The following is a 12,239-nucleotide window of genomic DNA, read 5'->3' as shown; positions in this document are numbered from 1 at the left end:
CCAGCGTTTACTGTTGTCAGTGTCCCAGACTGTGAACTTCTAACAGGTGTGTAGTGGTATCTCATTGTTTTAATTTGTATTTTCCCTGATGGCATATGATGCGGAGCATCTTTTCACATGCTTATTTCCATCTGTAAATCTTTGGTGAGGTATCTGTTAAGGTCTTTGGCCCATTTTTTAACCCAGTTGTTTGTTTTCTTATTGTTGAGTTCTAAGAGTTTTTTGCATCTTTTAGATAATGATGATTTATCAAACGTATCTTTTGCAAATATTTTCTCCCAGTCTGTGGCGTGTCTTTCTAATGCTCTTGGCATTGTCTTGGAGAGCAAAAGTTCTTAATTTTAATGAAGTCCTGCTTATTACATTTGTGCTTTTTACAAGGTCATTCTGAAAGGCTGTTTTCGGATTTTAATGACATGAAGACCAAATAGAGTCATCTTCTCTTATAGAAGTTTGCGAGTTAGTTCCAGTATTTTCTTAGAGTAATTGCTTGTTAAAGTTGTTTCCATTGAAGGGGAGGAGGTCCAGCCAGCTGACTGCCTAAGCTGAGATGGTAGCCACACCACTTACTAACTGAGGACTTGGGCAACTTATTTGCTGTTCTCTGCCTCAGTTTCCTCAGATGTAAAATAAGCATGATGATGGCACACTGCTCATAAGGCCTTTATAAGAATGACTAGAAATAATACTTGTAAAGTGTCTGACGTATCACGAGCACCCATTGGGTTGTTCTTGTTCTCAGGTGGAGCTCAGGAGGAAATGGTAGCAATGAGGCCTAATTTGAGAAATTGGGAGCCCTTGACAATGCTCTGTGTTGAATTTTCCAGGAAGAAAGCATATGGGTGTCATACATAATAAATGGCTGTATGCCCTCAAAATTCTAGAACCTTCTCATCTTTTAAAATGTTCTAAATTGGTAACACAAACATGCTAAAAACCTGACATGTCACAAATAGCCATTCTTTGTTCTGGAACTGAGTTTGGCAGGAACCGGAGTTAATGTTGAACAGTTTGCAGACACTCCGGGCAGCTAATTAGCCATCTTTGCTTGGGCTGATCTAGCTGATGTTAGGGGCCTGCTCACCTGGTTTATATTTCTTCCTCGAAGATTAATGACTCCACAATACTGCTGATTTCAGGAGTTAATGTAGGGCACACATGAGTCCTAGAGGGAATTCAGTTTTTATAAAGAGCTATATTTACCCACACTAAGTTTTCATTCTCTCAATGTGACCAAATTTGAATTGAACTTTTCCCTGTAGTGGAATATTGAGTTTGGTGTTTACATGAAAAGGCTATCTATGTTATTGCTGCAAATTGCTGTCAAAGAACACTGTGCCAGAAATGATTTAAAAAAAAAAAACCAAACAAACCCAAGAACAGTGTTTTATTCTTTCTTCCTGAGTGGAAGGTTGTGTTTTCTTTTGACTTGAATAGAAAAAAAAACAACTAAAATACAACTGTAGGTAAAGATAATTCCACCAGTTAATTTGAAGTTCTGTGCAGGGACTTGAATGATTCTTAAACCAGCAAGCCAGTGAATAATTTCTTTATATCTTTTCTATTACATAATGTATTAGCTAAGTGACAAGACTCCTTTTTGAAATCTCCCTCTCACCACCTTCCCCTCCACCTATAAACCATATTACCCACTGACAGGATTGGGATTTAAACCACTGGTTTGCCAACTTACATGGTGGAAAAATCTCCTTGGTGGGCCCTGAGTACAATCCAAGGGGAGAAAGGAAGGTGGAAAGAAAGGGGAAAAAAGGAACTAAGCTTAATTAAAAATAAAGTAACTACTGTTTTCTTTTTCTTTGTTTAAACCACAGAGATATAGGTGAGAGTTTACTACTGAAGATCTCAGTCCTTAAACTTCCATTATTTTGAGCAGGAGAATGGCTTACATTCTTAGAGAAAATGGCATTCTGAGATTTCAACATTTGTTTATATGTGTATTTTTGGAAAAGGTTGGATAGTATTTCTTGATTAATTTTATTTTGAAAGTTTGGGCTCCAGCTATGCTAGTTTATATCCCCAGTTATTTGGGACCTCTCTCCCCATCTCTAGTGTATTTTTGAACAATTTTGAGATTTTTCGACCACCATGAATCAACCACTAGGCTTCTCAGAGACACAAAACTAGAAGACTGTGACTTTAAAGCAAAACTTAAAAGAAAATGCAGGGGAGAACACTAAAATAATACTATTGTACTTCTAAACCCCAAATCATGGAATCATGGAACTCTACACTTCAAGTTTCAATCTCCCGATTTTATAGATGAGGAAACCGAGCCCTAGACAGGTTGATGGTGAAAATCAAATGGATGACCTTGCATTTTCCACATTTATTTCATTGGATGTGGACACATGGGCTGATTCTTCTGTTTACATTGGGTCTCTGTCCCAGCAGGGCCACCTGGTTTGAATTCCAGCTCTGATTTATCTCAGCTATCTGCCCTGGGGCAAGTTATCTAGGTCTTGGAACCTGAGTGTCTTCATCCTCACAATAAACTTAGGAGTACTGGAGGCGCTTACTCAAGATAGCACATGTGAAATGTTTAGCAATAACACATGATAAATGTGAACCCTGTCCTCTGACACCCATCCTTCAGGAGTCAAACAGCTTCGCCATGCAGATGGTTTATTGTTTTCTGAGTTGCAACTTCCTCAACTGAAAATAAATTTGATGATGAAGACAGCTACCCTTGGTTGTGGGTTTACAATGAGCTGGGATTCTCCAAGCACTAGCTTATGTGATCTCATTTAATTCTTACAAAAGAACCCTATGAAGGGCACAGAGTTATAGGCAGCAACACAGGATCTACACCCATGTCCCAGGCCTCCCTCCAAATCCTGACTCCCCTATATTCTATATATAAATATTAATACATACATGATCTATGGATGATGATATTATTATTGTTACTATTATTATTATTATCATAACTGCTTTTGTGGAGTTTACTGACTTCTTGGATTTGGTATCTAGCCTTTTCTACCTTGATACCTACCTGAAACTGTCTGATTTGGCTGACTGCTCTTTTTTGGAGTTTTGAAGAAATTGATTTATGTGAGCTATATGTGGTAGGGAGACTTTGCCCATGGGGGCAAACCACAGCCAGAGATAAGAAAGATCTGGGAGTGAAACTCTAAGGAGGTTTTGTGTGGATTCTAACAAGGTATACATACATAATACATCTCTGGAAAGTAAAAGTACATTTGTCAACTACTGGTTTCACATTTGTAACCCTGGCCCTTTGGAAAATCTTGTGGGAAATAATTTCATTTTCTGGTGAGAGCAGCAAATGAGAACATCCATATGTTCCAGAACTCTACTCTAGGCTAGTCTTATTTTACAGACGAGGAAACTGAGGTCCCAGGAGGTACTGAGGTCTGTTTAAGAAGGGTCCTGTTTCCTATCTATGAATGAGTGCCTTTAGGTCACAGTCTCATTTAAAGACAAGATTCCTGTGCAGGTGAGAACAAAGGAACATCTCTGAGAAGGCAAGTCCATGGACAGTGGAGACTTCTCCCTGTATACATGTCGGGTCGATGGAGCTGCTGTGGTAGATTGCCTCCAAAGATGGTTGCCTGTAAGTCTTCCCCTCCCTGTATACACAAGCCAATCCTCCCATCAAGAGGTGGGGTCTGTTTCTCCTCCCCTTGAATCTGGGCTAGACTCGTGTCATGCTTTGACCAATAGAATATGGTGATGTTGTACCAGTTCTGGGCCCAGCCCTTAAAAGGCTGGCAACTTCTGCTTTCATTCTCTTGGAAACCAGCCACCCTGTTGTAAGGAAGCTCTAGCTAGACTGCTGAATGAGAAAAGCCTACATATAGAGAAAGCACCCCAGAGAAGAGGAGAGAATAAGGCACCTCAGTCAACAGCCAGTACCAAGAGCCCACATGTGTGAGTGAGGTCATTTTGGATGTTCCAGCCCCAGCCAAACACCCCATTGAAAGCAGCCGCATGAATGACCCCAACGCATGTCACGTGGAGCAGAGCTGCCCAGTTGGTCCAGACAACCCACAGTAGCGTGGGAAATAATAACTCATTGCTGTGTAAGCCACTGTGCTTTGAGGTGGCTCGTTTCACAGCAGTAGGCCACTGGGCAGTCACCATTGCTAGTGAACCCTAAGCTGTGGTTTGTTGCCACCCTGTTTTGGAGCCGAAGTCCACACCTGGCTCCCCTATCCTCCTGATATCATGGTAGGACCCAGGCCCAACATAGCCATTAGCAGAGGGGTTTCTTTGTGTAACTGATGGGGATATCTGACAGTGAAACGCTGGTGGTCCACTTAATTCCAGCCATGATCAAAGTACTTAGAACCCAACTTCCCTTCAGTGAAGCCGAGTTCTGTTTATTTGCAGTTGGGCTCTGTTTACTCTGGTTAAAGGAGATGCCCGTCTGCTCTCCCTCCGCTGATCCGTGCTCCCACCATTCCAGGCTTGATTGACAGGTGTTTAGATAAAGGCCTCCCCTCCCAGGCTGGCATCTGGCACAAATCACACAGGGAGAAAGACCCGTGCTTGAGGCTATGACAGCCCAGAGTCAAGATGAGATTATTTCCTAAAAGTAGCAAGTTCAGGGCCAGTGAGGGGTTACATTATTCTACAGCAGGGTTTCCCAAACTCGGCACTGTTGACATTCTGAGCCGGATAATTCTCCGCTGTAGGGGACTATCCTGTGCATTGTAGGAGGCTTAGCAGCATATCTGTCCTCTGCCCACCAGATGCCAGCAGGACTTTACTGCAGTTGTGACAACTGAAAATTGCCAAATGTGCTTGTGTGGTGCCCCCAGGGACGGATTCCGTTAGCTTTGGAAGAAAAGGCTGCTCCTGATCTCAAGCCTCCTTTGCAGCCACACTTCCCCTTGTTGGGAAGTTAAGCCCTCATTCCCTTCCTTTTAATCTTGTTCACTTCCCCATAATTAATCCAGAGGAAACATTGCCCTTGCTTCTTCTAACATGAAGATTGAGAATTGATTTAGGAGTGAGTAACTCTGAAGTAATGTTTCCTTGACTCATGGACTAGGGCATCCACCAGAAGACAAACTTGGGAGCAGTTTCTACCTTAGTAACGATCATCAATTCAGACATAGAATGAAGCAAATTCAATCACAACCAGCAATATAAAAGTGCAGCTCTGACTGGCTTAGTGGATGTTTTGTCTGCTCAGCCTAAAAGCTGTGGGAAGACTGAGCATGCCTTCAGATGCTAAGACCATCTCCCCCTCTTCCCAGCTCTGTATCAAGAATTGTACTCCAGGTTAGTCTTACCTTGAAGAAAATGTGCAGGCTTTTTTGTAGTCTGATGCCACAATTGGCTAAGTTCAGCAAGCCTGGAGTTTGGGTGCACTATTGAGTTAGGGGCAGCTGGGTGCCCATCAGCAGTATCTACTTTCCTGCCTTTGTCATAAAGGCAAAGAGTGTTCTGAGGTTGAATAACCCATCCCCTAAAAGCCTTTGAAACTGTGGGGCAGCCAAAGGTAGTGGAATCAATACAAGTTAGCAATGTTCTGTCAGGACGTTTCTGAAGACACCTTCTTAAGTATGCCAGCCTCCAAGGTGCTCCGCCATATGTATGGTCATTGAAAAGAAAGGTGATCCAAGACCTGATGGTTCACATTGATAGCTCTGACTCAGGTCCCTTCATAACACCTATACCTAACTCATTTTTCCATTTAACTAGGAGAGGTCAGCCTTGCCCCATCTGTCAGCTCGCTGTGGGCCTCAGTGTGTGAATAGGTCTCTGGTTATTTACATACCTGTAGATGCCCTCCACTAGGATGAGAATCTTTTTCCAAGCTCTGCGGGTTCGAGGCTGACCGTAGATTACAGCATCTCTCAGGAGCTTCTCTAGGCTTTGCATGTCTTTAAATAATACACACAAAAAAATTGAGTCATGAGAGGGCTTTTCTTTTCCTCCTTCATTTTCTTTTTGGAGAAGGCAGCAGATATTTTAGGCTCAGACTTGGACCCGAACTTTCAGAGAGCAAAGTCAAAGTCAGAGAACACCTTGGGGGAGAGACAAGTCTAGTTTTTAGTAAAAGTTAACTCTGACAAGCTGAGTAGGCAGATTTGTAAAGCCAGCAGAATAAACCTCTAGTGGAGGCACATAGTTTCACAGGGTCTTCAAAGGCTGTCCTCACCTGCCTTAGCAGAGATTGCAGCTTTACATTAAATGCATTTCTTAAACTTAAGCTTTGTTGCCAGGTGAAAATTAGCCCTGAGGGATATCATTAACTAACACTCACCAATCAATGGTTTCGCCGCCAGCATGGTAGAGTTTAGCTGGGTTTGCACAGAACAGCAGCATTTTGGGCTGGCAGGGGTCTCACTGCCTAAGTTTTGGGAGGTGGGTAAATGGATGTGGTGTGGAGGCCATGTTCTGGTACAAAGCAGTCCTGGTTTCTTTCAAAACTTTAAGGCAGTGTCATTTTTTGTCATTTATCCACCAGTGGGTCTCAGACTTCAGAGACTGTGAATCATCATTTGGGGAACCAGTAAAAATGTAGATTCCCTGTCTCACTCCTAGAGATTCTGGACCAGTTCGTGTGGGATGGGGTCCACAAGTGTTCATGTTTGGGGTCTTGGCACTCCTGGGTCCATCACTCAAAGCCAGACCTATATTTTGAGCTACATAACTGTTTTCCAACCACATTTTAGACAAAACCACGGGTACCTCAAACTCAGCATTTCCAAGATAGAACTTGTGGCAGATGGCATTATTGGCCCCAGTTCCTACACTCTCCCAATTGGAGTCCTTGGACATGTGACCTCAGAGCCCTCCCACTAAAGGAATGGAAGATGTTTCCCTGCCTCTGGCTTGGGTTCAGCCGAGTGACATGCTTTGGCTAATAGAATCCAGGGAAGAGAGAGCAGGTTAGTTCCGCGCCTCCGCCTTAAGAGGCCTTACACGTTTCTGCTTTTCCTCTTGTGCTTCTGCCAGTAACATGAAAAGAACACTCCCAGGCTAGTCCACAGCACCTGGGAGGGTCCCAGGAGAGGCTGAGAGACAAGTAGGGCACAGTTAGCCCAGCCCACTTGCAGTCATGAGTAAGAAATAAGTGATATTTGTTGGATGCTACTGAGGTTTCGAGGTTGTTTGTTATGGGACTAGCTAAAGAATGCAGTCTGCAAAGGCAGTTCCTGATCTAGTCCCTGGCTATCTTCCTCATATGGTTTCTCAATGTTCCCCAGCACACAGCCTCCCATCTCTCTTACATACTTCCCCCCTCTTGTCTGTCTGGAGACCCTCCACCCACCATGAAAGCCTCCACTCAAACTCTTTTGGCCAATAGGACAGATTTTCTTTCTTCTTTGTGTCCTTGATGACTCATCTATTCTGGAGTTAAGCACTCATCACACTGCTCATTATTTGAGCTCATGTCTCTCCTCCAGGGAAGGCAGGGACCTTATCTTATTCATCCTTTTAGCCCTAGTCCTAATGCACAGTGCTAGAGCTAAAGCGATATGTGATAGTTGAATCACTTGACTTTTCATGGAAAAGATTGTAGACCAGGAAACAGGAAAGGGAATGACACTTTGGGATCTAAATAGGAACTATGAGAAAGGATAATTGCCTCATGCCTGCAGTAATATTTCTTTAATTAACTGCGTTTTTAGCTTTCTTTTTTTTTAACATCTTTATTGGAGTATAATTGCTTTACAAAGGTGTGTTAGTTTCTGCTGTATAACAAAGTGAATCAGCTATAGGTATACATATATCCCCATATCTCCTCCCTCTTGCGTCTTCCTCCCACACTCCCTATCCCATCCCTCTAGGTTAAAGACAGGCAGATATATCTTCTGAGTCTTCACGTAAGATGTAGTGTTGTTTTAGTGTCACTACATCACTGACCACTAGATGGCAGCCAAGGAAACAGAAAGCACCTTTCTTATTTTGAGAATTTCAGGGATAACAAACGTTCATCTTTAGACATTTTGCTTTCGGCTGGGTTCCTAAAATGTTGAAGTAACCCATGTGATTGGGGGAAGCAGCTCCCTTTTCTATAATCTACCGCAGGCCTGTTAGTCTCTGAAGGGAATAAAGAGCTGATGAATATAAGTATACCTGCTTACAGAGTTTTTCCTTCTGGGACTTGGAATTTACAAGTTTTTATACAGAAATGACACATGGTGAGTGTGACTCCTGTGCCATAGTAATAAAAGCAAACCCAGACTCCAGAGAGTGGGCACAGAGGGAGCCGACCTCCACATAACAAAGGCCACACACGACAAAGCCACAGCAGCCAACATCGTTCTCAATGGTGAAAAACTGAAAGCATTTCCTCTAAGATCAGGAACAAGACAAGGATGTCCACACTCACCACTATTATTCAACATAGTTTTGGAAGTCCTAGCCATGACAATCAGAGAAGAAAAAGAAATAAAAGGAATACAAATTGGAAAAGAAGAAGTAAAACTGTCACTGTTTGCAGACATGATACTATACATAGAGAATCCTAAAGATGTCACCAGAAAACTACCAGAGCTAAGCAATGAATGTGGTAAAGTTGCAGGATACAAAATTAATGCACAGAAATGTCTTGCATTCCTATACACTAATGATGAAAAATCTGAAAGAGAAATTAAGGAAACACTACCATTTACCATTGCAACAAAAAGAATAAAATACCTAGGAATAAACCTACCTAAGGAGACAAAAGATCTGTATTCAGAAAACTATAAGACACTGATGAAAGAAATCAAAGATGACACAAACAGATGGAGAGATATACCATGTTCTTGGATTGGAAGAATCAATAGTGTGAAAATGACTCTACTACCCAAAGCAATCTACAGATTCAATGCAATCCCTATCAAATTACCAATGGCATTTTTTACAGAACTAGAACAAAACATCTTAAAATTTGTATGGAGACACAAAAGACCTCAAATAGCCAAAGCAATCTTGAGGGAAAAAAACGGAGCTGGAGGAATCAGACTCCCTGACTTCAGACTATACTACAAAGCTACAGTTATCAAGACAATATGGTACTGGCACAAAAACAGAAATATAGATGAATGGAACAGGAAGCCCAGAGATAAACCCACGTACCTATGGTCAACTAATCTATGACAAAGGAGGCAAGGATATACAATGGAAAAAAGACAGTCTCTTCAATAAGTGGTGCTGGGAAAACTGGACAGCTACATGTAAAAGAATGAAATTAGAACACTCCCTAACACCATACACAAAAATAAACTCAAAAGCAAACTGAAGTGAACTAAATTAGCAGTCACTTAAAAGTGAATATTCTAAGATTTTCAAAAATCTATACACGCAGAGATTATTGTACTGTTTATGCAATCAAGAGGGTCACATACATGTTAGAGCCTGAGTTTGGGAGTTTAAATGAACCCCACTAAAGAAGAGAAATTTCTCTCCATTCTTTTAACATCGGGCAGGACAGAAAACAAGGCTACAAAAGACCTTGATATGTTTTTTGCATTTTGCAGATGGCAGGAACTCATAGTGTTTGTCATGAATGGAGAGTTCGATGAGGAGAAGCTTTTAGCGGAACTTCAGAAAACCCTCCGTGTCCACACACTGGGATCCTTGAGCAAAGGGAAGATCAATCAGCCATTGTTCCGCCTTGGGGGACAAACTCACTAACCTCTTAGAATCACAGAAGCTAGACAGAGAAAGGTATGACTTCACTCACTGTGGGATTCTGGACCCATGTTAACATCTGGTAGTTTTTGAATTTTAGGTCCTTGCTCTATAATTCTACAGTGTGTGGGTCACAGACCCATAGGATTCAGGGGATTGTGGTTTATGTTCTTGCAGGCCTTATGAGGTTCTACTGTTTCAGCAAATCACATGCTAACATCTGCAAGAGATTTTCAAATAATGATGCTTATTAAAGCACTTATACCCACATTACGTTAATCCTCATGACACCTCTGAACAATTAGGTTTTGGGTTTTTTTTTCAGATAAACAAACTAATGCCAGAAGGTTTGTAAAACCAATAACAACCAAAAAAAAAAAAAAACAACAGCAACAAAAAAACAAAAAACAAAAGACCTTAAGCCCAAACAAACCAGCTTCTTGTCAGAGTATAGAGAAAATCCTGAGATACAGAAATTAAAAGAATACAGTTGATGCCATCAAGGTGCACCCACACAGTGCTACTGTACCATCATGTTACAAAGTTATAATGACACACTATGGACTTGTAATCACCACAAATTTGAGTACCAACAACGCCTTAGACATTATTCACCACCAAGTCTGGCTCATCAAGGCGGGGTCCTTTGGTTTGTGACGGACTGAGAGGAGGGAGCCGGCATGGTGGGTGATGAGACGTGGCCTGGTGTCCACATTCTGGTGCAAAGCAGCCCTGGTTTGTCACGGGTTAGAGAATTACTAAATCCCAGGGAGAGCCCAGCTATGTGCCCAAAGCTCCAATCAGGCTTAGGTGACAATGATGCTCTGTGAGCCTGTTCCTGCACCTGTCCTTAAATTCAAAACCCTCATAATATCAGCAAGCCTCCGGGATCTGCGGAAACTACAAATACAGTCCTGTGAGAAGAGAGCCCAAGTCAACAAAGAAGCCGTAACCTTCTCAGAAGGGAGGTTGGTGTAGTTCAAAAAGTGTCTTCCTAAAGATAAGAACTAGGTCTCTGGCTTCTTACTTACTTTCCTGTACAGCAAAAACACTCTTTCTCCTGCCTCGGCTGCCTCTTTCCTCATCTCTTGTGCAACTGAGCCTTTGTTGAGACACGAGAACTTGGCCACCCCTCCGTGCCCTGCCCTGCTCTCCATCTAGGGCCCGTGGTCGGGGCTGAAGGGCAGCCTCCACTTTCCTTGTGCTGCCCAGAGTGCTTGCTGGTTCACCCTCATCACTCAAAGCTCCAGGAAACCTGCCTCCACCTGCATTTAGATATGTCCTCTTGTTCCCTGCTCCATGGGCTTCTTGCCAAAATCTTTTCATGCCTACACAGGATAGACACTCAACAGCTATTTCTTAAGTGAAAAGATGGTTGGATGATGAAGAAATACTACTTGTTACTCTAATTCCTTACCCTCCCCCCATCTTTTCCCTGTTCCTCGTGTTCCTTCAGGGATAATCAGTTTCATCCTTCAATATTGAGCCCAAATGTGAACTATTAAGCAGTAGGTACTTAAACAACTGTGAATGATGATAAACTATTCTTATTTTTAAGATAGTTTGGGGGAACTGCCCCCTTGTGTAGCCTTTGGGGGAAAACATAATCATAATGTCCAGTTCTGGCCAGCAAAGCAAATATTTCTCTCAAAGTGACATTTATAGAGTCTCCTCCATGAGATCAATGAGGGCATTTCTGATGCATTGAAAAATGGGTGCGGGACTTCCCTGGTGGCACAGTGGATAAAACTCCACACTCCCAATGTAGGGGCCATGAGTTCGATCCCTGCTCAGGGAACTAGATCCCACGTGCATGCCACAACTAAGGAACCCGCCTGCTGCAACTAAGACCCGGCACAACCAAATAAATAAATAAATATAAGAAAAAAGTAAAAAAAAAAAAAAAAAGAAAAATGGGTGCCTTCAGTTTTGCAAGGCAGTTTGGATACATACTTTGGTTCAGGTCTTCTGAATGGGTCTGCAAATACGTTTGCAGGTGTCACATGGTCTTTTGTAGGTCAAAGAAGCAAGGTGAGCTTCCTGGAAGTAGACAAAAGGCAGCTGGGAGCAGAGGAGCTGGGCTGGGCAGAGGGTGAGGTAGGTGCTAGGGGCAGGGCCTACTTACCCAGGGGAGAGGGTCATCCCAGAAACTTCTGGCCTTGAGCACATGAGGTGAAGAATGGGTAGAACCTAATGCACGGGGACAGAGTGTCCCATGCACTCAGGCTCTGGGCCTGATGAAGCATGGAGGGCTCTGATCCTTAGAGAAGGGTCTGTGGGACTAGACAGAATGCTGAATAGGATCCCTGGGGAGTGGGGTCAGTGCAGGAAGGTGAGCCTTGATTCAGGGAGCACTGTGGGAGCCCAGGGGTCAGCACCTGGATCCTGCATCTCAGGTCAGGGTGCAGTCAAGGGCGCCCAGTGAATGCTGGCTGCGTCCACCTAACCCAACTGCCCTGACCCGGGACAGTTGCATGGGAGATGGAGGCTATGGAGTATTTCATACATCACTCTACCATCTGGGGGAGGCAGGGAATGGAAAGGAGGTCAAAGTTCATTGTGTTTAGAAATGGGAACTCTGAAGTCAGACCTCCTCAATTTAAATCCCAGCTCTGCCT

At 43.0% G+C, this 12,239-nt stretch overlaps 1 protein-coding gene across 4 annotated transcripts in view; it reads right to left on the bottom strand.

Moving 5' to 3' along the window:
- SPTLC3 (serine palmitoyltransferase long chain base subunit 3) overlaps window positions 1-12,239 on the bottom strand; it is a 131,184-nt gene that overhangs the window by 43,076 nt on the left and 75,869 nt on the right. For all 4 annotated transcript variants that reach the window (XM_036827046.1, XM_036827049.1, XM_036827048.1 and 1 more), the window contains exon 8: window positions 5,771-5,876. In XM_036827046.1, the coding sequence (XP_036682941.1) occupies window positions 5,771-5,876 (106 nt within the window). The remainder of the gene's footprint in view (window positions 1-5,770; window positions 5,877-12,239) is intronic.

Source organism: Balaenoptera musculus, chromosome 15, assembly GCF_009873245.2.
Source record: "Balaenoptera musculus isolate JJ_BM4_2016_0621 chromosome 15, mBalMus1.pri.v3, whole genome shotgun sequence".
Taxonomy (NCBI): Eukaryota; Metazoa; Chordata; class Mammalia; order Artiodactyla; family Balaenopteridae; genus Balaenoptera; species Balaenoptera musculus.
This window is presented reverse-complemented; position numbering and strand designations above follow the sequence as displayed.